General features: G+C 35.4%; 1 protein-coding gene across 2 annotated transcripts in view; it reads left to right on the plus strand.

Moving 5' to 3' along the window:
- LPCAT2 (lysophosphatidylcholine acyltransferase 2) overlaps positions 1-25,400 on the plus strand; it is a 75,663-nt gene that overhangs the window by 19,814 nt on the left and 30,449 nt on the right. For both annotated transcript variants that reach the window (XM_001088176.5, XM_015126187.3), the window contains exons 4-11: positions 1,270-1,382; positions 3,339-3,399; positions 4,237-4,295; positions 5,849-5,883; positions 9,010-9,064; positions 17,968-18,050; positions 21,504-21,629; positions 23,011-23,164. In XM_001088176.5, coding sequence (XP_001088176.2) covers positions 1,270-1,382; positions 3,339-3,399; positions 4,237-4,295; positions 5,849-5,883; positions 9,010-9,064; positions 17,968-18,050; positions 21,504-21,629; positions 23,011-23,164 — 686 coding nt within the window. The remainder of the gene's footprint in view (positions 1-1,269; positions 1,383-3,338; positions 3,400-4,236; positions 4,296-5,848; positions 5,884-9,009; positions 9,065-17,967; positions 18,051-21,503; positions 21,630-23,010; positions 23,165-25,400) is intronic.

Below are 25,400 nucleotides of genomic sequence, written 5' to 3' on the forward strand. Positions count from 1 at the left end.
CGGCCTCCCAAAGTGCTGGGATTACAGGCTTGAGCCACCGCGCCCGGCCAGATAAAATATTTTCATGCTCATGCTTTAAATTAAAATAATCATATATAGTTTATTGATAAACTTTTTAAAAAGTTTAAACATTTCAAACGTATTTACTTTATTGTAATAAGTTACTACATGGAAATAGTATATTTATGAAAAAAGATTAGACTTCCCTTTTATAGCTTCATAACTCTTTAAAACTTTTTATCACTATATCATTATGTCTTTCTGTTCTTGTATATAGCCAGAAAGACTAGTTTTCAGATACTACTCATGCTTGATTTGAGAGAATTTAACCCATGTTTGATTTGAGAGAATCTGTGAAAACACAGGTATATGCTGTTTCATGAATTTATCTTCAGGATGTTAGGCTGCTAAATGCAGTAAGTGATTTCTCCTCACTCTGTTTTCTTCATTATTGCCCCCCAAATCTCCATGAGGGACCTATGTGTAGCTCTTTGAAAATTATGATGTGGAACAATAGGTACTTCCTGCCATAAAAAATAATGACGCAAGTGTTTTTCCTACCACATGCTTTGGTCTCCCTCAAGAATTGTCTCCAAGTAACTACTCCCTGTTGTCCCAAGGTTATTGCAAACATCAGATGATGAGAGAGTGTGAAAGTTCCCTGATGTTGCCTCAGTGCTCTGGAAAAGTAATAGTAGTTCTTGCAGCTTTGTCATTCAGCTAAGACACTTTTTTTTTTTTTTTAATGTAACTTCCATGCTTTGTGTAATGTGGCTTTTTCCTGAAAAATTGTGTAGCAATAGATTTTTGGTAAATTGAAGTTGATTTTTCATGTGCTAGGAAGCTATTTCAAAAAAATGTTGTGCTGAAAATTGCAGTATTATGAGTAATGGTTACTCCTACTTATGTGTACTATGAATTCACTTTTCAAGGTATTCCTAAAGTAAAACAATAATCTTGTAGCATATTCCAAAGGTTTAATGTCAATTGAGGAAGAAGACCTTTAGGAGACCTTTAGGGAGAAAATTATATTTGCTTTCTTTTGTATTTTTGCTGCTTACTTCTGTTAAATTAATAAAATGTTTTTAGTTGTAAATATCCACTTCTCCTTTCAAAATTAGAAGCTAAGTTCTAATAAATTGTTTTTGAATGGTTCTCTTTGATTTGCTCATTTAAATTTTCCATACAATGTGTTATATATCCAGCATTATTGCTGTGGTTGCTTTAGCCAAAAAATGGCTTGCCTGTGACTTTTCATTTGTTTTAAAGGAATGTTACGGGCTGTGCAACCAATTTTGGTGTCCCGTGTAGATCCGGATTCCCGAAAAAACACAATGAATGAAATAATAAAGCGAACAACATCAGGAGGAGAATGGCCCCAGGTAAAACATGGTAGATGTTAATTTAAACATATTGGGAGTTTGTTAATTGTATGTCTGTAGACTTATTCATTTGGATCCACAGATATTGCTATCTGTGGACACCTATACTAGGTATCTTTAGCATAATAAGTGCAGAATAAATACAGTAGCAAGTATTAAGAAGTCCTCTTCCCCATGAGATACTCCATGGAATTAAATGTATCATTCTTTTTTATTCTCCAAACTCTTTGAAGCAATTTTCTCTTTGTGTTATAAAAATTTGATTCTCTAACTCTAAATTTAATTACCACTTTAAAGATGAGATAGGAAATACCTTAGTATCTATTACCGTTATACTAAAGTATCTCCTATTTCATGTTTTAGAAGCTTAATTATATAAGCTCAGTTATACTCAATATTGTGGTGGGTAAATGATTAAGATCTTTAATCTCACCTGAGGTATATTTAGATAGTGCTTTTCAGTTCAAGGGGCATATCAAAATCACCTGTAGAACTGTTTTTCAAACTTTACCATCTCACCACCCCCTTCCCTTGAATGCGGGGGTTGAGGGGGGTAACATTTACTGCAAAATAAGCCAAGGGTGATTCTAATAGGAACCCCTTTATCTTTGCCCAGTTGAAAACAACTCATCTCTAGCAGACTAATAGTCCTACAGTTATCTGGCCACACATGATGACATGAAGATGTTAAAGTCCAAGAGAAAGTATGTGACCAAACAGGTTGTTTTAGAAACCAAGGCATGGAAGGAATGATTAAAAAGAGGATTGTGAATAGGTGGCATTGGGAGTAGGGTTTGATTTTTCTCTGTGGATCCAAAGAATATATCTAGCAGTGGTAGGTGGGAGATAACAAATAGATAAATTTCAGCTCATTTTGCTCATCTTGAGGAAGAACTTTCTGTCCAGAAGTGGAATGGTCTGATGTGTAATCCTTTTCTAGAATTTTCAGGCATTGGCTGAACTACCACTATTGTAGAAAGAATTAAAGCATTAGAGATGCTAGGTGACTTTTATGGCCCCTTCCAGCTCTGAGATTTTACAATTCACTGTATATCCATTAATTGTTAGTAGTTTAGTTGTTGAATTTTCACTGAATAAAATATATTTGATATTGTATCCTATTGTTATAGGAAACCCACTTTTAAATTGGAAAATGGAATTATATCTATTCATAATTTTTATTTTATAAATAACCTGTTATTGTGGCAATGTAGCCCAATAATGTTTTCCCTATCTAATTATCATAAAAACACTTTGCTAACTGCTGTGAGTGCAGGATTTTACTTTATTTTATTTTATTCACTTAGCAATTTATTCATGGCTAAATTTTAAAAGCATCAGAAAATTAAGTTGCTATTTTACTTAGTTAATGGGGAAGCTAACATGCTGCTTATCTTTTACTTTGAAAACATGAAGAAGTATGTTAAAAGCTAAAAACACTGCCTCAAAAAGAAAAAAAGATATTAAGTTGTATTCCACATGTCAACTAATTCAAGTAAACATAAAGCACATTGTACACATATCTTTTTTCCTTTGTCCTCAAGACATGCCTGAACTATATGTTGTGGGAGTAAATATTAATGGGAAAACTGAAACAAAATTGGAAATTATTTGGTTAAGCATATATAGCAGAAGAAAGAATTTAATGTAGCCTAATGCACACTTTGACCATGAATTATGCTCTACATCTTTTAGGTTTATTCAGATCATTAGTTTTATCATTAAGAGACATTTGTTAAAACTTAAATCCATTTTCTAATTAAATTAATAGACAGCACTTTCTTTACAAGAAAATTGAATAATCTGATGGTAGCTTTCATTAGAATCAAGTGTTAGCCTTTTATTTCATTTTTGTTTTTGAAGCATTGGCAGCTGTTTGTGAAGTCATAAGAAAGCAAGTAAAGAGGTAATTTATTAATTAGATTGAAATATTAAATCTATTCCTTTTTTCCCAAGATACTAGTTTTCCCAGAAGGTACTTGTACTAATCGTTCCTGTTTGATTACTTTTAAACCAGGTGAGAAAAATTAAATTATGTATTCTAACAAAGTAATATGGAAGATTTCACAAATGATTTTATAGAAATACACAAAATAACTCTTGAGCTTGCTCTGAACATTTTTTTCTTTTCTGATTGCAACTTTTTAACACTGTGGATCCACAGAACTCACTGCTTTGCTTTCTCTTTTGGTGTCATAATTCCTCTCCCCTTGGAGTGTCCACTCCATGCATGTATGCTTAGGATGAGTGGCTGTGTGTATGTTTGGGAACCCTCACAGACACGTGAGGTTCTATGCCATCAAGTAGAAAACCTATCTCATTATCATTATAATGTCTTCAGTTGCTTTCTGTGGTTCATTTCTTTTTTAACATTAGAAGTCAGTGAATGCAGCTTTCATTATAATTTGTAATACTTTAAAATGTTTTTGTATTAGCTGCTAGAATGCTCAGCAGCAAAGTTATGACTCACTTCTAGCAAGTATGGTGGTTCTTGCTTCAAGCATTTGGTTTCATGTAGGCTTTCTTATTTTTTCTTTGTCTCGATTTTATCATTACTTAAAAAATTCTGTTGAATATTAACACTTGGAAAAATGAAAAAAAGTGGAGAAATAAATCAATGAATAAACAAATAAGTGGCATAGGCACAGCATTTAATATTTTGCTTCAGTAGTTCTTAATTCAAAAAAAATCCCTCATTTTGGTAAGTACTAGGGATTTATCAACATTTAGCAAACGATTTCTGTTATATATACTCTTAAAATATTCAGTCTATTTATACTATTTATTATTTTGTCTTTATCATAAAACTTTTATTCACATAAAAACACATTATAAAATTTCAACATGGTTGCAGGAGCCTTCATTCCAGGAGTTCCAGTGCAGCCAGTCCTCCTCAGATACCCAAACAAGCTGGTAAGCATAGTATTTCACCACAGGAAGAATTTCAGTATTCCAAGTAGCACAGATTCTCTGGAACCCCTTTTAATATATAAATAAGGCTGTGAACAGATAAATGGTGGAAGCAAATGGGAGAGCTCATTCTGCTCACCACATCTAGTTTTTAAAATTTTGCAAGATAGGCACATACCCATTGATACTAATATTAAATATTATTTTGCTATTACTGAACTTCAGGAAGATATTTTCTTAGCCTCTACTCTGTTGTCACCATGTTGGTGTGATTAATTCCCAGATTAGGGTCTCATTAGAATGAGTAGTTACAAATTTGTGATTTTCATTAACTCTAGAAGGAAATTTTTCTTGATTCAGTGTTCATTGCTAGTGAAGAAGTATTGAAATAGCAGGATAAATATGGAAGAGGCTTGGTTTTTCATTATTGCACTAATTGTGTGAGCCTTGGTAATAAGTAGCTTAATTAAATAAGAAAACACCTGAGAAAACTTAACATCTTTTTTTGTTTGTTTTTTGGGTTTTTTTGTTTTTTTGAGACAGTCTTGCTCTGTAATCCAGGCTGGAGTACAATGGTGCGATCTTGGCTCACTATAACCTCCACTTCCTGGGTTCAAGTGATTCTCTCTCCTTTCTCAGCCTCCCGAGTAGTGGGGATTACAGGCGTATGCCACCATGCCCAGCTAATTTTTGAATTTTTAATAGAGACAGGGCTTCACCATGTTGGCCAGGCTGGTCTTGAACTCCTGACCTCAAGTGATCCACCTGTCTTGGCCTCTCAAAGTGCTGGGATTACAGGCATAAGCCACCAAGCCTGGGCTAACTTAACATCTTATATAAAGTCCAGAGTTGATTCAGGAAGTAGTCTCTTCTGTTCCAGTTGGATACATTGTTTTCTTCTAGATATTGATTGTACCACCATTTTCCTAAAGAAAGATTTTTGAGGGGATGTTTTGGTTCTGAGAGGAACTTTCTTTATGAGAGAATTTATATTAAAAGCCAGGATATAATTATTAGTTATCTCTACTATGTAAGTTTAAGGGTTATTGATCAAATCAGTTTTGTATTTAGAGGCTGGTTTTTCAACCTTGGACATCTATGGTTAAAAAAAGAATTAAAATCTATAAAACTTTTATTCATTGTACTTCTGCCTATAGGTTTGATTTATTGTGTGTTCATATTATTTTATTTCCCCCAAATAAGCTTTTTTTTTGAAAACTGATATATTCTGAGTTTTTTGTAAGCAAATTAATTATCCAGATATATTCATATTAGGAGAAAAGTGGCTAAGCATGTAAAATAGTTTTTAAAAAATTAGAGCACGTCATTTCATCAAAAGTTGTTGACATTAGGAAGATCTTTGCTTTGCAGATATGTAATCCAAGAATTCATAGGTCAGTTTACTGTTCTTTAATAATAATGTATTTATTTTACTTCTCAACGTGTTGCTTTTAGTTTCAGAAAAATATAAATGAATCCCCATATTAAAATAAGATCTTTATTTTATTTAGTGTTTTTCCTCCAGACTAACAGCTAAAATAATTTTGTTATTATAGGATACTGTGACCTGGACATGGCAAGGATATACATTGTAAGTCACTTATGTCCATTATTAGTTTATATACATTTTATTTTAGTGAAGAAAAAGAAAGATCATTTATTCATTCTTTTAAAAAGTGTTATTTTAAATTCTTATTATATTTAAAAACATAAAGATTTCTGATCAGAGCCCTAAGTCTTATAACTGATAAGTCTCTGTAGAGAGCATCAATGTCTTGCACTATCTTGACCACTAACCCCTCAAGTCCCCTGTATGCAAAATTCTAGTCATCTGTCTCATTCAAATGGGTCTCAAGTGTTTGTCTGCTAGTTTGTAAGTGACCTAGTTTGCATCATAGTTAGCTTTAATTTTGCAGTTTTATTTCCATTGCAGATTTGGCATTATCCAGTGTCTCTATCCTTACTTACTATGTTGGTTTAAGCCATTCAGAAAAATTTAGTCATATGGCCTGAAATAGCTATGATGTGTCTGATATGAGTTGAAAAAATAGCTAACCAAGATTTCAGTTCTGTTGTTGGATTTGAAAAGCATTGGAATCAGCAGTTTCTATAAGCACTTTACTTAAGAGAGAAGAGGAATACAGTTTCATTATTAAGCAAGCTGATGTGAAGTAGGCCTTTAAAAAGAACAGAACATGTAGAAACTTGGTTTCTCTCAAGATCGTTTGTTTAGTTCCCTCTGAATAAGTGAGCCTGTTTAAATTTTGGTGAGAGCCATATGAAACACCTGGATTTGAAGACTTCCTTTAGGGTCTTACCCAGTTTTCATATTGTTAAGCACAAAGCTCAGATAACATTGTTGATGGATAGGTGACAATCACTTGGAAATATTTAAGGAAATCATCAGTTGCCTTAGGCACATTGTAGGCTTTTTTTAGATACCTTCAGCGTAATCCAGCCAACTTCTGAAATCAAAACTGCGTAATTTCTCCACTTTGTATATATATACATTGCTTTGAAATAATAAATTTAAATCAGAATATGTAACTGATGGGACAATAGAATAAATATTAACACATATGAAACATTTATATTCTTGTTATGCTCCAGTCCTTGATAATTAAAGATAAGCAAATAACACCAAAAATAAAGAACATAAATTGTAAAGGATATCTAAACAGCATATTATCTTTCACTTACCAAGAAATCAATTTATTCATTTAACTAAAATACATGTTTCATGCCATTACTTATTTTGAATTCCTGATTGCTTTTAGACATGGGATAATTGGGAGAAACAGGTAGTATGAAAGTATTTGGGAAAACAAAGTGCCTTAACAATGGATGCATAGCATACTTCCACTTCCTGAGGTGTGCCATCCTTTGGGCCTTTACAGGTTAAGTTCCTTACAGAGATAGTGATGTGGCCAACAAGACTTTTTTTGGTTGCCCAGCAGTCCAGATTAATGTGGTGATCAAATAGGAGAAAGCTTTTCTAGAAGAGTAACTGAGAATAGAAAATATAATAGACAGGTTTAGTTAATCTAGCCTTCTCAACTGAGAAGTATGTGAGAAGAGGAAAAGGAAATTAGGAGAAAGAATTCAGGAATGAAAGGGAGAAAAAATATTTCAAAAGTCAAAAAATTTTCAGGACTTTTAAACAAACACAAAATCTTTAAAAGGCACAGCTTTGTGTTGTTCAAATGTCACATTGCACCTATCTATTGCAAATCTCACGTCCACTTTTTTCTTCTCATCTACTTAATATTGTTAGCACTGTGTCTGTTACTTCTAAATCTGTTTTCTCAATTGCCCTTGCTCAAAGTGCTACTCCAGATACGGATTCTAAGAAACAGATTTTATACCAAAACAAATATCCCAAGGGAAAGGAGACTTGGAATAAACTTAGAGAAGTTTTGTATCAGTCTAAGAAGTATTTGGTCTGTCTATAGGGTGGACAAGACAGGTTAGATTTTATGTGTGGTTTCATATTTTGTACAGTATTCAGAATTTTCAGAATAGAATATGCATCTATTAAAGTAATTGAATTCTACAGCTCCATTTAAATAATTAAAAACAATTTATGCAAGATAGTGTGGATTGACTTTAGAGTTTATAGATAGTAAAAAATGTTTTTCTTTCAAATGGAAGACTTGTAAACTGACACATTAACAATTTATAATTAATTATGAAAGTGATATATCTACTTTCTAAATTCTTTCTTTTAACTAAATTCTTAAGCTCCTAAATTCCTTAAATAAGTCGCCTCAGGTAATTTTTACAGATAAATTATATTTTAATTTCTTAACAGTGAAAAGAGATTGGTTGGTTCTTTTCTTAAATGTGTAGTTTAATCCATTCTGCCTGGTTTCTGGGTCAATTGTCTAATGAGACTAAACTAAAAATCCAGTAGAAATCTTATCCAGAGGGTCTAAATATGTACTGGAAAGCTGTAAGTAGGAACAGCTATTTCAAACATTATCTTTGAGAGGGTTGCTTAACTACTTTGAAGACAGCCTTTGCCTGCCTTTACAATGAAATTTGAAACTTTCCAGATTTCCTCATAACTAGAACATTTATTAATAACTGGGACAATTTTGATAAAGCTTCCGCTTTTACAGAAAGGCCCATTGATTTAATGTCAAAAAAGAGTTCAGAAATGTAATGATCTACCTAGGAGTTTTCTTATAAACACATTTACATACCTTGAAATGTGGCCTTGGGTATATTCTCTAGGGACTTGGGCCTTTGAGTCTGTGTTGTCAAGGAAACTTCAAATTTGTGGTTTAGTCTGTTGAGCTGAGGGTCTGACTCAAATACGTATTTGGTATTCATTTGGTGATTTAACTTTTGAATAATAATTGTCAAGAATACTTGTCTAAGCTGGGCACAGTGGTTCACACCTGTAGTCTCAGCTACTTGGGAGGCTGAAGTGGGAGGCTTACCTGAGCCCAGGAGGTTGAGGCTGCAGTGAGCTATGATTATGCCACTGTACTCCAGACTGGGTGACAGAGTAAGACCCTGTCTCAAAAAAAAAAAAAAAAAGATTAGTTGTCTAGGCCCAAAAAGTGTTATAGCTGCAGTGTAGCATTTATAAATGCAAAATATATATGAAGTGTGATGTGGGGGTATTTGTGTATAAAGAAATGGTTGTTGAATAATGTAAGGTGATACTTGCATTACTGTATAAAAATAGCCTTTTCTTTTTTCTCTTCAGCATTCAGCTTTGCATGCTTACTTTCTGCCAGCTCTTCACAAAGGTAGAAGTTGAGGTAAGTCATTCAAAATGTAGCCTTGGAACTTGAGATTTGGCCTTGCCTTTAATTTTGAACTTCTAGTCTAGAGAGACCAGATATAAAGGTCCATCACCCATAACATAAACCCTGGTGTTTTACAAATTGTGTATATAAACCTAGCCTGTCAGATTTAGCCCTTGAAATCATGTTAGAAAACACCTCTAGATTCTGAAACGTAACCACCCTGGCTGGCCAGAGGGGCATCACCTTGCTCTCATCTTTTTACTCCTTTAATGCTGACACCTGCTAAATTGAATGATGTATTTTCACATCCTGACAAAAGGAGCTGACCATAGCTGATAGAGCCCCATACCTCTTTAAAGAAAATATTTTATGAAAGCTAAGAGATGCTACTTGGGGTCTAGGGGAGAGACATAGAGGTCAGAAGACTTCACTGTGAAATCACCCTGCACATGAAAAGTCCAAGGAAATTCTGTCCGGGAGGCAGCACGTATTATCATTCACAGGACAGTCTTTTGGTTTGAGTTACAGTGGCAGGTAGTGAGAGAGGAGTTATTATAACATTCTGAAAATTTCAACCAGGTTTTTAAGGCTCTAAAGGTTGGTTCCAGAGCTGTTCTTAGTTTCTAGATATGATGTAGAATGGACCCCTGAATTCAGAATCCAGTGGGTTTTAGCAATACCCTCAGGTAGTCTCTGAAGAGAGACGGTTTGATCATGGGTCTCCTGGATTTTCTAATTGCATCCATGGATTGTGTAATGAAAACCTTAAGTTTGCCTGTGTCATACAGAGTTCTGAGTGGGGTCTAGTGCCTAAGTGACAGGACTGTGGAATTTAATTCACAAGAATACTATTTTGCTCTGTTGGATAGCTTAGTGATTTGGCCATTTAGAGATTGTTAGCAATACCAAATGGTTTAGGAGGGCAAATTACATTTCAGAATGAGTTTAGTGAAATTTTCTTGAGATTTGCATGTTTTCTGCCTGTCTTGAAAATATCTGTTTATTAATTATATTTCACACCTCCCCACTTTTAAAACCAGCTCAGTATCTCTCACTGTGGCCAAAAAACAAACAAACAAACAAAAAAACAGAAAACAAAACACACACTTGTTCTTGGGTTTTTCTTAGAGGTTCCTGGGGAACAAAAACTAATAAGTTTAGAAAGTATCAAGGTAAAGAAAATGAATTTTTTTTTTCTCAAGACTACTCAGTGCCTTTGAAATGTCTGACTTACAGAACCTTTTTCTCTGGATATTTCCCGGAACCAGTGTTCTATAGAATACACTTCAGGAAGCCTTATATCATACTATTTCTAAATACTCTGAGCACTGCTCTTGCTTTTCCAATAGCTGCTCAGGTAGTCTAGGCCTGTTTTACTTTTCTAAAAAAAAAAGAAAACTCATACTTTAAAAAAGCCATGCTATCTTCTCTGCAAGATATTGTCTCTTCCTCTCAATGCACCCCTCTGTAGCTAAAACAAGATCTAGCAGCACATATAAATATTGGCCGGGCGCGGTGGCTCAAGCCTGTAATCCCAGCACTCTGGGAGGCCGAGGCGGGCGGATCACGAGGTCAGGAGATCGAGACCATCCTGGCTAACACGGTGAAACCCCGTCTCTACTAAAAAAAATACAAAAAACTAGCCGGGCGAGGTGGCGGGCGCCTGTAGTCCCAGCTACTCGGGAGGCTGAGGCAGGAGAATGGCGTGAACCCGGGAGGCGGAGCTTGCAGTGAGCTGAGATGCTGAGGCAGGAGAATGGCGTGAACCCGGGAGGCGGAGCTTGCAGTGAGCTGAGATCCGGCCACAGCACTCCAGCCCGGGCGACAGAGCGAGACTCCGTCTCAAAAAAAAAAAAAAAAAAAAAAAAAAAAAAACAAATGTACACAAAGCTGTCTTTTTTGCCGTAGCATGTCAATGGTCAAACTGCATTACAACAGAGGTATTCAGAGTCCTCTTTTTGTTTTTTTGTCATGACCATTACTACCACATTTCCTTTCTGTGTCATGGCTTTCTTTTTTTTTTTCTTTCATTCTTTAAAAAAAAAAAAAATTACAATATTTGCATTCTCCAGCCAGTTCTGAGACCTGTTTGGATCATATTTTTCTGGCAAAGAAAACAATGTATTATTTGTTCCATAACTTCACAAATAAAATGACTTTCAGCTGCTTGAAAATAGCCGCATCGACAGAGATTTGATGAATTAGAATTGCGGTGCAGAACAAGAGGATGGGAATTTGTGGACTTCAAATTTAGTACAGATATTCTTATTTTAATTACTTTTACTTTAAATTTATGACTCCCCCTTTCACCCAGGTGACTCCTGAATACTTTATGATATTTTAATATTTTAATACTCACTGTTGGATTTAACCGAAATGTATCCCAGCAGCCCTTCAGGCACTAAGTATACCATGCCCTGGCTTGAAGCTCTGTAAGAGCTGGGCCATCTCTGAAGTTCCAGCTTTTCCACTATGTCTGACGAGGCCCCGCTTGAGATTGGTTTGTGGTCTCAGTACATTTAGTTGCTCCAGTTTCAATTGTTTTGGTTGTTCTCAAGTAACCCACTTTTTTCTTTTTCTTTAAAATTGATGGAAATCCTTGCTACTATCTTATTTTAAACATGGTTTTGGAACTTCTTGAATATTAGGTAAACCTAATGTAAGATGTATTATTCAAGAATATGGTATTAATTTTATGGTTTTTCAAATGAACTTTGAATGAATTATTAAAGTGCCCTTTTAGACACTCTTGCTTTTGTGAGTCACATGACACCCCATTATGTTGACTGCCATATCCTTTAGTTTCACACGTTTCCTCTCAGTAATGATGACTACCGAACTCTTTAATTACCAAAATCATTAGATATCTAAGATGTAATGAATCTAATATTTAGGAATATTTTCGTTTGTTTTTTTTTTTTTTTTTTTTTTGAGACGGAGTCTTGCTCTGTCGCCCAGGCTGGAGTGCAGTGGCGCGATCTCGGCTCACTGCAAGCTCCGCCTCCCGGGTTCCCGCCATTCTCCTGGCTCAGCCTCCCAAGTAGCTGGGACTACAGGCGCCCACAACCGCGCCTGACTAATTTTTTGTATTTTTAGTAGAGACGGGGTTTCACCGTGGTCTCGATCTCCTGACCTTGTGATCCGCCCGCCTCGGCCTCCCAAAGTGCTGGGATTACAGGCGTGAGCCACCGCGCCCGGCCAGGAATATTTTCTTACCACCTCTTCCCAGCCCTCTCTGCTTCCCAACATAGAAACATACAGTGTTTTTGAAAAGGTTATTATATTCTCGACTCTTGGATCTTAAAAATATAGTTAGTTCTAAACCTCATGTCCTGTGTAACTGTTCTGCTGGCATCCTTGAACAATGATGAAGACGTCTGTCTACAGTATGGTTCTACTAAAAGCTATTCTTTGAATTGTAATGCGGCATAATGGGTGTTCTTAAAGTATCTTTTAGTCATTCTTTTATTAACCAGCTACTTCACAAGTATACGTTTATAAGGATATGGCTTAGGGCATAGGGAATAAAATAGCTAGTAGGAAACATTGCAAAATGTGACCAGCTACTTCACAAGTATACATTTATAAGGATATGGCTTAGGGCATAGGGAATAAAATAGCTAGTAGGAAACATTGCAAAATGTGACATGAATTAAGAGTCTGCTAGTTTATCTTATGAGAGAGAATACATGCTAAGTCACACTATAAAGCACTAAGTGGGCCTCTGCTAGTTTATGAATGGAAACAAGCCATTTACACTGACTGTGCAGTCAGTTTCCTTCATAGGCTATATCTCAGTTTGTATTCAAAGCATGTTGACTTTAGAAGCCATCTAGTATATATTATAGATACATAAAAATTGTCTGTAGTGGGCATATTAAACATGTAATAAGTCCCCCCTTATCTGTAGGGGATATGTTCCAAGACCCCCCGTGAATGCCTGAAACTGCAGAAAGTACCAAACCCTATATATACTCACTTTTTTCCTAAACATACATACCTCTGATAAAATGTAATTTATAAAATAGGCACAATAAGAGATTAACAGTGATAACTAATAATTAAATAGAACAGTTATAACAATATAGATAAGAGCTGAATGTGAATGTAGTCTTTCTCTTTCTCTCTGTCAAAATCTCATTGTACTATACTCATCCCTCTTCTCCTTGTGATGAAGAAAGGGTAGAGCAGGAAGGCATGAAATTTCATCACCCTACTCAGAATGGCATGCAATTTAAATTTATGAATTGTTTATTTCCAGACTTTTTTATGTAATGTGTTTGGACCATGGTTGACTGTTGGTAACTAAAACCACAGAAAGTAAAATCCCAGATAAGGGAGACTACTGTATTTTCATTAGGAAAATTCATTTACAAAGCTTATAGTGAGCTTATAGTAGCTAGTTTTAGGCCTAAAATGCTCTGTGATGGGCAATTCATTTCCTTAAAATAATAGAAAGGTTTTTTTTATTTAAAAAGAATTTCTGATTTAGGGAAAGATTGCAATTAATGATGAGTATTATGATCAACAGCTATATGTATATATCACTTTTAAGATCTGTAGAGAGTTAATTACTTAGGGAGGATTCAAAGACATTTATATAGTTTATTTAAGTATCCAAATGCACTACAATTATTTGTAGTTTTTAATCTAAAATGAGCCTTTTAGAAAACCTCAATCACACAACTACACACACACACCGCCCCCCGCCCCCCCATATATATACTTGTTCTAACAAAGCTAATTTCTTCTGGAACTTGGTAAAATTCTGGAATATGTGAATACTAATAGAGAAATAAAAAGGGTATTAACTAGAGTTTTTGTTCTAATCCTGTTACTACCTACCTGTATGTGCTTGAGAAAATGAAACCTTTCTAAGCCTGCATTCTCACTGACAAAAATGGGGATAATGACACCTAATTTATAGAGTTTTGAGGAGTCATAAGGTTACTTATGTGCTGGCACATAGTAAGTGTTCAGTAAGCACTAACTTTTACTTTCTGTCTCATCTGGATGTTTCTGTTCTTTTGGGAAGGAAGCAGCAAACATTGTTTATAAATATCTTCCTTATTTTGCATTTTTTCTCTTTGAAGATTTAAAAGAAGAATTACAGAAAGAACTAGAACTGCACATTTGTTAAGATTGTCCTTTTAAAATTCTTTTCTGTTTGTTGCAAGGAAAAAATAAAAGATTGATTATAGTGTCATAATTCCTCAATCTTCCTCATCATTTTTTTTTTTTTAGTAGAAAGGAATGTTCTTGATGTAGTCAAGAAAAAATGAATAAACTAGCTTTAGTGATACGGAGCATTTATGTAAGTGACTGGCTTTGGTTGATGGATGTCTTAAATAGTAGGCTGAAGAATTTTGTATCTTGCTTGTATGCAATTTAAGGACCAAGAGGAAGTGGGGGACTCTGGGACCAAAAGCACAAACAAGAGATGTTAATCTGAGAAACATGTCACTTAGTCTGCTCCTCATCTGGGACAGGATGGTGCAAAGTTAAGTATGGTGAAGGCACAGAGAATACTGTATTTGAAAGGAGAGGGGAGTGGAGATATGAAGCCAGTTTCAGGTGCAAAAGAAGGGAGTAAGTTTATATAAGCTGTCTTCTTTATAAAGTTGAAAGTGAAATGCCATTTGTCCAGGGAGAGTGAGGTAAAAGTGGAATTGCAACTTGAAAAGCATGGAACATATTTAACATTTTTAGCATCTCTCAGTGGTCCCTAACAGGAATATGAAGGCAAGATCAGGAGAGGTGGCTGAGGATGTGTGATTGGCACTGTGGGCATGGCAGAAGTGAAAGATTCTAAGTAACAGGTCATACAGAAGTATCCGACTCCCAAGTCCAGTGTAGATAGGCAGGGAGATGTTGCCAGAGGGAGTGGAATGATTAAAGAGGGATGATTAGATCCAGATGTGACCATTAAGTTGTCATGGTCTATGCAAGACCAGATTAGGGGAGAAATAAACACTAATAGATAATGAGGGGAAACTGATTGAAGAACTTATCAGAAATTAGAGTCATAAGTTTGTTTCCATGGCTGAAGTAGAGTCTAGAAGAATATCTGTGGCCAAGATGTCAAGTGAGTCATCAATGTGAGTACTGAGGATACTGAGAAAAGATGAAGTTAGAAAGGAAAACTTCAGGGCTTGAAGTCATTAGGGTATATAGGTGTGTGTTGGGAACCATAAAAGATAGTGGCAATCATGTTCCCCTTTCTTTGATTGATTTTCCTTTCCAAATAAAGGATACATTCATACTGTGAGTCTTGAATGACTGTACAAAATGGAAATGTGATATAGAGGGCAAGGTCTTATCCTAGGAGAGGTGACTTTATTAGAATTTCCACTGAATTGCTTCTTAGGAGGAATAGGGCCTCCAAGGCCCATGGGTGTCAAATTTAGGATTTTAATTATTTTGTACTCTCAGTGGATCTTTATTCCTCAAGAATAAGATGCCATGCCAATATGAGAGTTATTAAAAATCATTTTATGAAAAATACTACCTGCACTAATAGAAACCAAACCTGTATTTCATTGTATTATGTTTGGTTAACAGTGTGGCAGCAATTTGTTTTTCAGGTTTTTCAGTATGTGCTTTTATGACCTACAAATCAAGTGTATTACAAATGGTTGTTTGGCTTTTTTAAAAGATGAAGAATTATATGGCAATTAAAAATTTTAATTTCTTACACTGTTTTGTTAGAGATTTTGTGAACATTAATTTCAACTTACTGTTTTTTTCTTGGATTTTATACTAAGAAAGTTCAAGAAATTTTACTAGATCAGGATGCAGGGAATTTTTAGAAATACTTCTTTACAAAGATAGTTATTCTAAATATATAAGGATGTGGGGACCTCTGGTGGCTTAGTTTATTTTTCCATCTTAAAAAACAACTATGCAAAATAGAGAGCCACACACAGAATTCCAATGGGAAGGACTTCAGAGATCATTTAGTTAAATGTTTTCATTTGACAAGAGAAGGCACTGAGGCTCCTAAAGGCTAAATGACTTTTCCAGGATCACACGGCAGATCTCAAGCAGCAACCCTGTCCAAGAACTCTTTCTGCAGCTTGCAGCTGCCCCCTTAGAGAGGAAATAATCAGATAAATGTGAAAAGTAAAAATGTCCTATAGCACATTATTCTATAATTCCATACATTTTCTCTTAAAAATGCCACTTGCATCCATGTCATCCTCCACATCCTCACTCCCTCTACTCAAGGTCTTATTGTCTCTCCCACGATTGCAGCTGCTTCCAGACATTCTCCCCACTCTTAGTCTCTTCTTTGATGCATCCACTCCTTACTGCTGAAGTTACCACTCAAAAACTTGGACCTGGTCATGTCATTCCCTTGCTTAAATGTCACCTCTGAGATACCAATGCTCACAGGTTTCTTAATATGATTGACAAGACGTGAAAACAGGTCCATTTGGAAAAAAAAATGGTATTTTCAACTACTTCTAGTTACATTCTTTATTTATCAAATGGAAGTGGTGGGATTTACCTCAAGGAATTGTTTAGAGAGTTAATCATATAAAGCCCCTAATATAAGATACCCGGCACACAGTAGATGTTTAATGGATGGTAACTCTTATTGGTGGATTTAGCTCATTGTTTCATAAATTTCTACCCTACTGAATGGAGAGCTTCTTGAGGGCAGGGACTTTGTTGTCATGTTTTTTAGGGCTTAGTGCAGCACCTGATCACCTATTTTGGGGAAAAATTAATGAAATAAAATAATGTATGTAAAACACCTAGCATGATGCCTGGTTTCTAGTTATAATTCAATAAACAGTAACTATTGGCAAAAATCTCACTTATCCTTAAAAAGCCACCATCAGGTATTAGTTCTTCTGTAGAGCACCCTTAACCGAATTAGCTTTCTTGTGTGCACTCTCTCCCTAGGCACCACCTTCCTCTTTGGCTGCATTTCCTTGGCCCCTGACAAAATTAATCCTTTCCTACCTCTTGCTCTCATACTCCAGGAAGGATGGTTAGTGGAGAAAATAGGGTTTTTTTGAATCTGACAAATCTTGGGCTGAATTCTGGCCATGTGACTTGTATGCCTTTAGGTAAGTTAATTAAGCTATTGAGCCCCATCTATAATTGGGGGCAATAGAGGTAATGACACTTAGCATATGGGGTTATTAATGTGTTGTTCTATCTTATTAAAATATTGATCTTCTTTAGAGCAGGCAATAGGTTCCTACTAATCTTGCCTGGTATATAGTAGGTGCTGAAAAATATGTAATAACTTGAATATGGCACTAAAACCTTGTTAATGTTAGAAAACCATAAATAAAAACAAGAACAATACAATTGAGGCATCACAGAACATCAAGTGGAGAAAAAATACAATTAAAAATGCTAAAGCAAAAAATGATGGTAAGCAAAAAGCTGTAAAGCCAATACTAAGATTTTTTTTAAAAAGCAGAATAAATGACTAAACAAAGTTCAACCAAATAGTAAAAATATGGTTGACATTAGAATAAATAGAGAAGATGAAAGACAAAAAGAAAAGAAAAAAAAAGTTCACATAAAGGGATGGGAGTAGTTGAAAATGCAGCTCGAGGAGAAAGATTTTAGTAGCTATAGCTTTACACTTCCAGAATTCCAGACACTGGCTTGTTTCACCCTCACAGTCACCAGGGAAGTAGTGATCATAGCCCTCTTTTTAGAGTTGAGGAGATGGTTCAGCAAAGTTAAAAGACATACTAGTTAACACACAAGCAGACCCAGGGCTTAGAAACAGATCTCCTGAATCTAAGCCCAGTGTCCCATTACCTCATATAAGCTATGTTCTAGAAAGGTAGATGCTTTAATATATTGATAATGTATAAATTAATTTACTTGGCATTTAATGTCTTAGGCTTAAGACATTGTTATAGAAAGGTATATTTGTCTTTCAGTTTATGCCAGTTCAAGTACCAAATGATGAAGAAAAAAATGATCCTGTCCTTTTTGCTAATAAAGTCCGGAATGTAATGGCAGAGTAAGTGTCTATATTTGATTATAATTTGTAAATAATTTGAAAATTATTTGTACATGTTGTTTAACTCGTTTTAGGGATTTTTTTTAACCCCTGAAGGCCTCGTTCCCCAACTCATTTTGATACATAAAATAATGTGCCCAGGGATGAGGTCAGTATAACAATCTATAAATATTTTCCCCAGCTGCATACCACAAATAAGGAAATATGTCTTTACTGGAAAGACTGGGGAGGGTTCAGTAACCAGAAAAGACCAGTCAGTGCCTTGCACAGGGTGGATTCTCCTAAGCTGGCCTGCCACTGTCAAATGAGCCTTGTGATGATCTCAGTGGTTCCTGACGTGGCCCACCTTCTATTCCTTCGACCTTCATATAGCTGCCCAAGGCTGAGTGTTTCTAAGGTGTTACTGACTGTAGCACCAAAAAGGAGAAAGTTTGCCATGTAAAAAGATGCATAGAAGAGGGAAAAAGTCACCTCTTCATGGATGGCTATAAATTAGGATTTAGAAACTATAAAACATAAGGTTAATATTTTCCTGCATATAAGAGAGTTGTAACTGGCCATTATTCTGACTAGATAAATCAACCCCTATCTTGTAATGAAAGAATGTTTTATACTATACCACCACCCAAGCAGCCTCAGAGCCTTCCAGGTGTGCACCCTCTTCCCACATACCACCTCCATCATTCCCAGTAGTAAGTTTGGAGCTAATAGACCAGCAGTGTTTATTCTCTTAGTAAAAATTCAATGAGAACTCTGAATGTAGCTATATGTTTTATTCTAATATATGTATCTTAATATTTTTCTGCAGAATAACTATTTTCAAAATAGAATAAATGTTTGGCAAAAAATTTGCTATTAAGTGTATAAAGATGTGGTTGTTTTATCTAGTTTCTAGATCAGCTACAAAGTTAGTTTTTATGTTGTTTTCTTCTCTTCCTTTCTTATGTTTTCATGTCAGCTTATATCCAAAAGGTAGAAAGCAAGATAATTATCAGAAATTGAGAGAAGTGGGCCGGGCGCGGTGGCTCACACTTGTAATCTCAGCACTTTGTGAGGCCAAGGTGGGCGGATCACAAGGTCAGGAGTTCGAGACCAGCCTGCCAACATGGTGAAACCCCATCTCTATTAAAAATACAAAAACTAGCCAGGCATTGTGGCATGCACCTGTAATCCCAGCTGCTCAGGAGGCTGAGGCAGGAGAATTGCTGGAACCTGGGAGGCGGAAGTTGCAGTGAGCTGAGTTTTCATGCCACTGTACTCCAGCCTGGGCAACGAGCGAAACTCCGTCTCAAAAAAGAAAAAAAAAAAAAAATGAGAGAACTTATATCAGATATTTTGGCTTCCCAAATTGTGCTTAGAAACAAGAGAAGGGATTTGTTTAGACAGCCTTTTTCTGAATTCAAAGGTGTGGAGGTAATAATGACTTGTGATAAAGAGTAAGAAAGACCTTGATTAGCTGCACAACCTTGGACAAGTCTCCTCCAAATCCCCTTCTCCTCACATGTGAAATGGGAGTTAAAATCATTGCCTTGTCTTTCTCATGGTTTTGATTATTAGGAGACTCAAGTAGGAAAGTATATGATAAAAGCATTTGAAAACACAAGTACTGTGGTAAGCCCTCAACTTATTTAACATTATCCTTACATCAACTCTATGGTACAAGTAAGAAAGCTGACTCAGGGAGGTGAGTAGTTTGCCCAAAGTCACATTAGGTAGTGACTGTCTGGGCTAGAACTCAAATCCACATTTCCTGTTACCAATGCCCAAGCTCTTAACTATTATACTGTACCATTTATTATTCTAAGTCCCAAAATATTTTAAAATTTAATTTTACATCTTATATATTCTTATACCAAAACACTTATTAATCAAAGAGCTTAGAAAAAAATATTTTAGACAGAAAAATTTGTTGTTGTTGTTGTTGTTTTGAGACAGAGTCTTGTTCTATCACTCAGGCTGGAGCGTAATGGAGCGATCTTGGCTCACTGCAACCTACACCTCCTGGGTTCAAGTGATTCTCCTGCCTCAGCCTCCCGAGTAGCTGGGATTACAGGTGCCCACCATCATGCCCAGCTAATTTTTGTATTTTTAGTAGAGACGGGGTTTCGCGATGTTGGCCAGGCTGGTCTCGAACTCCTGACCTCAGGTGATCCGCCTGCCTTGGCTTCCCAAAGTAGTGGTATTACTGGCTTGAGCCACCGCACCCAGCTGAAAAAAATGTTTTATTCTGATTGTATTCATTCAAAATTTAATGTTTCTAGCAATGATTCAACAAAATCCAATACAGTTTAAAGACATAATTTTATGATTTTCACTGAATATTTGTGAATAAAAATTTAGTGAAGAGGAATCTTTATCTCATGTACTGCATGTTTTTTTTGTTTTTGTTTTTGCTTTTTGGTATTCAGTGTTTTTCCAGTTCCTATAAATATGTATTTTTTTTCAAATTTAATTCACTATCATTTAATCTGTGTGTAGTGAAGTAGGAACTAGGAGCTATACTTTCACTTAAGGATGGAGGATGTTTAGGTTTAGAAGAAATATTAACTTATCAATTTGCTTCAGTATTTTTGGAAGATTGCTATGTAGCAAGAAGGTGATCTCTAGCTATAAAAGATTAAAAACATAAATAGCTAGCAATTTGGATAGACTGTTTACTTACACTATATACAAATGCCATTTATATGTTTCTTTTATTTTATTTATTTTTTGATATGGGGTCTCCCTCTGTCACCCAGGCTAGAGTGCAGTGGTGCAATCTCAGCTCACTGCAACCTCTGCCTCCTAGGTTCAAGCGGTTCCCCTGCCTCAGCCTGCTGAGTAGCTGAGACTACAGGTGTGCCACCATCATGCCCACGTAATTTTTGTATTTTTAGTAGAGATGGGGTTTCGCCATGTTGTCCAGGCTGGTCTCAAACTTCTGGCCTCAAGTGATCTGCCTGTCTTGGCCTCCCAAAGTGCTGGGATTACAGGCGTGAGGCACTGCGTTTGGCTCCATTTATCTGTTTAAACAGTACCCTCCACAGGCATTCTCTTTTTGTCCTTACAGTAACCATTTGGAATAAGGACAATATTCATTCCTATGCACAGATGAGAAAAGTGAGGCTTCATCCACAGCTGGTAAAAAAACTCCACTAGGACTCGAACCTAAGTCTTCTAATTACTTTCGATGAGACTGAAGGCAACTATTATCATTATAGTTAAAACACAAAACAAAAATTATCAGCAACACAGACAGAAGCATGTAGATATAAGGAGATTAACCTGATCCTTAGTAAGTCTGCAAAGAAATGGAGAAACATGTCTCTTTGTCAAGAAAAGCGAGAGTTACTGGTTTAAAAAGTAGTAAATACTTTTTCATTTGCTGTTGTTTGGAACCAGTTAAAGCCTAATGAAATATGATTACTTTTTTTTTAAAAAAATGAATTTTAGTTTGCTTCTTAATACTTTCAGAGCTCTGGGAATACCAGTAACAGATCATACCTACGAAGATTGCAGATTGATGATTTCAGCAGGACAGCTAACATTGCCTATGGAAGCTGGGCTGGTGGAATTTACTAAAATTAGCCGGAAATTGAAGTAAGTGTATTTTAAAATGACTGTACTTTCATAAAGTTGTTCAAAGGGGATCTGAAATCCTATCTGTTTATTTTCTCCTGCTCTAGTTCCCACTTGGTGTTTATTAGGAAAGTCGGAGATGTGAATTTATCTCACATTTTATTCATCTACTTTTGCTTTTTCAAGAACAGTTAACTCAGAGATATGTGCATTGGCCACAGGAGGAGACCAAGGGATAATAAATATGGATCCACACAGATCTGCCTCCTTCTTCAGAGGGAGTTAGTGACTCAGAGAAGTTAGTCCTGCCACCTTCTTACAAGGACAGCATCATTAGATGATACTGGCATGTGGTAGTCAAAACTTCACATGTGAAACATGAATTGATTTGTATAGTTGCAATTCTTACCATCACTGAATATTAAATACTTGCCCTAGATCTACCTTTTTTTCTGGATACCTATTTTTTAAAAAAGGCAAAAATTCTTCTTTGTGCTCTTATGATCTAGTTTAAACCATTGAGAACTTTCTTGTTGAGCTATTTGCTGTAAAAGGTATAACCCTCAACCTCCCTCTACCCTTATTGCAGTTAATTCTGTTCTCAACCCTATCTGGAATTTGCAGAATTTATTAACATCCTGTCTATGAAGGAGATGAAGAACCAGTTACTATATCAAAGTTCAGTATTAAAGTATAATATTTTGATAACTGGTATAGAAAATATTATTTATATCATAAGATAAAAATGTTTTGCTTTTGTTTGCGTATTATGGTCACAATGTTCTGTAGATTTAAAAAGTTTAGATAGTCACTGAAATTGGGCTAAGAAGTATGTGTTAGCTCATTTGTTTAATTCAACAAAGCAGAAATAGGGTATGATGTAAGCTACAGTACATTTTCCAGTGTTTTATCACAGTGGTTTTTCATAACTAATCTTGGAGGACATGTGTACAGTCTAATGAATCTCCCTATCATAACGTTTTGTGAAATATGAATTCATTATCAGCCTGAAAGCTTCTTGAAAGCAAGAATTGTTATTTCACCTTTAAAAACTTAGTAACGTGCTATGGACTCACTAAGTAATGTTTAGATTTAAAATACTTGCTTTCTTATTTTCTTCTCATGAATAATTTATTATTCCACTACAATGTTCTTCTTTTTATTTACTTTTCTTTCCCTGAGATATTTAAGATAATTGTCAGTTATATAAATATCCTTTAAAAGATTAAATGCCTGCATATATGTTCAATATGTGCTTTTAAATACCTATTTTATTCTCCTTTACAAATTTAACACTTAAAATATTTTTCTCTCAGATACATTAGTAAAATAATGCCCATAAAATGTCCATGTGAATTGTAAAGGGCTAATAACATGTATCTATAATTCTTTGTGTGTTTAGATTAGATTGGGATGGTGTTCGTAAGCAATTGGATGAATATGCATCTATCGCGAGTTCCTCAAAAGGAGGAAGAATTGGAATTGACGAATTCGCCAAGTATTTAAAGTTGCCTGTTTCAGATGTCTTGAGACAACTTTTTGCACTCTTTGACAGGGTATGTTAAAATTTAATCTTTCACATTTTTACTCTGTCAGTCCTACAGTGAATAAATCAATATGGTAGACAATTTGAAAAACTTGATAGGTCAGTGTTAGAAGAATCAAGCCTGAGCCTATAGTTTAATTGCATGATTTTGTTTTTTTCTCCTTCATAGCAATATTAATAATTGTGTGTGTGTATAGTAACATTTATTATAGTGTCGTATATAATATATGTATCTATTATTTTAGTGTAATATAATATAATACAATATATCTATTATTTTAAATACCAGGTCAGAAATAAATATTGTGGCCATATAACCACATTTGTGGTATGGAATTGAAAGAGTTTATATAATTGGCAGAAATTTTAAAATTTATATCAAAACTCATGTATTGATGACATGCGTGTTAGAATTTTATTCTGAAGGTTTTAGACTTCCACAAACCTGGATGAAGACCAAATAGATTTTTATTTTCAAGTGACGTTTTGTAACAAAGATTTTAATTAAAATCTGGCCATTTGCCATTATATTGGGGATACAGTTTGCTGCTTATGAATATTTAAGTACATGCAATTAGATAACTGAATTGTCAAAAAGTTTCCCTAGGAAAACTGTATCATGACTTCAGGTTTTCTATTTTTTAATTTGTATTTTAATATATAAAATTGATAGTATACAGAAATTAGCCAGGCATAGTAGTGCACAGCTGTAATCCCAGCTACTCAGGAGGCTGAGGTGGGAAGATCACTTGAGCCCAGAAGGCGGAGGTTGCAGTGAGCCAAGATCATGCCACTGCATTCCAGCCTGGGCAACAGAGCAAGACCCTATTCTCAAAAAAAAAAAAAATTGATAGTAAAATGCACTCTTTTGGTTACAGTTCTATGAGTTCTAACAAATGCACAGAAGCATGTAACTACCACTGCCTTCAAGATACACAACAGTTGAAAAAATATATATATTTTCTTGCAGTTATTCCATTTGTAGTCAAGCCCTTCCCCCAGTTTTAAGTCCTGGCAGCCACTGATCTGTTCTCCATCTCTATAGTTTATCTTTTTCCAGATGCCATATAAATGGAATCATACAGTATATAGTTTTTTTGAGTATGGCTTCTTTCACTGAGTATAATGCATTTGAGATCCAGGCATGGTGTTTTATAGATCAATAATTAATTCCCTTTCACTGCTGAGTAGTATTCAATTGAATGGATGTACCATAGTTTCTTTATTCCCTAGTTGAGGCAATTTGGTTTGTGTACAGTTGGGGACAAATATGACTATAGCTGTCATTCTAAGCATTTGTGTATAGGTTATTATATAAATGTAGGTTTTCCTTTCATTTCACTTGGGTAAATACTTAAGAGTAAGAACCCTTTATTTTATCTTATCTGAGAATTAGCTTATTTTGCATTCATTCTGAAGGATATTTTTGTTGTACAGGCAGGTCTTGGAGATGTTTAGGGTTTGGTTCTAGACCACTGCAATAAAGGGAGTATCACAATAAAGTGAGCCATATGCAGTTTTTGGTTTCCCAGTACATAGAAAAGTTTATTTATAATATAGAGTAGTCTAGTGAGTATGCAATAGCATTATGTCTAAATAAACAATGTATATACCTTATTTTAGAAATACTTCACTGCTAAAAAATGTGAGCAATCATCTGAGGCTTCAGCAACTTGTAATCTTCTTACTGATGGATTGTCTTGCCTCAATGTTGATGCCTGCTGACTCATCAGGATGGTAGTTGGCTGAAGGCTGGGCTGGTTGTGGTACTTTAAATAAATAAGACAACAGTGAAGTTTGCTGCATTAATAGACTCTTCCTTTCATGAAAGATTTCTTTGTAGGCTGGGTGCAGTGGCTCATGCCTGTAATCCCAGCAGTTTGGGAGGCCAAGGTGGGTGGATCTCCTGAGGTCATGAGTTTGAGACCATCTTAACCAATATGGTGAAACCCTGTCTCTACTAAAAATACAAAATTAGCTGGGCATGGTGGTACTTGCCTGTAATCCCAACTACTTGGGAGGCTGAGACAGGATAATTGCTTGAACCTGGGAGGCAGAGGTTGCAATGGGCCGAGATCATGCCATTGCACTTCAGCTGGGGCAACAAGAGCGAAACTCCATCTCAAAAAAAAAAAGTTTTTTTGTAGTATTCGATGCCATTTTATAACATTTTACCACTGTAGAACTTCTTTCAAAATTTCGGTCAGTTCTCTCAAGCCCTGTCATTGCTTTATCAACTAAGTTCA

Source organism: Macaca mulatta, chromosome 20 (assembly GCF_049350105.2).
Source record: "Macaca mulatta isolate MMU2019108-1 chromosome 20, T2T-MMU8v2.0, whole genome shotgun sequence".
In the NCBI taxonomy this organism is placed as follows: domain Eukaryota; kingdom Metazoa; phylum Chordata; class Mammalia; order Primates; family Cercopithecidae; genus Macaca; species Macaca mulatta.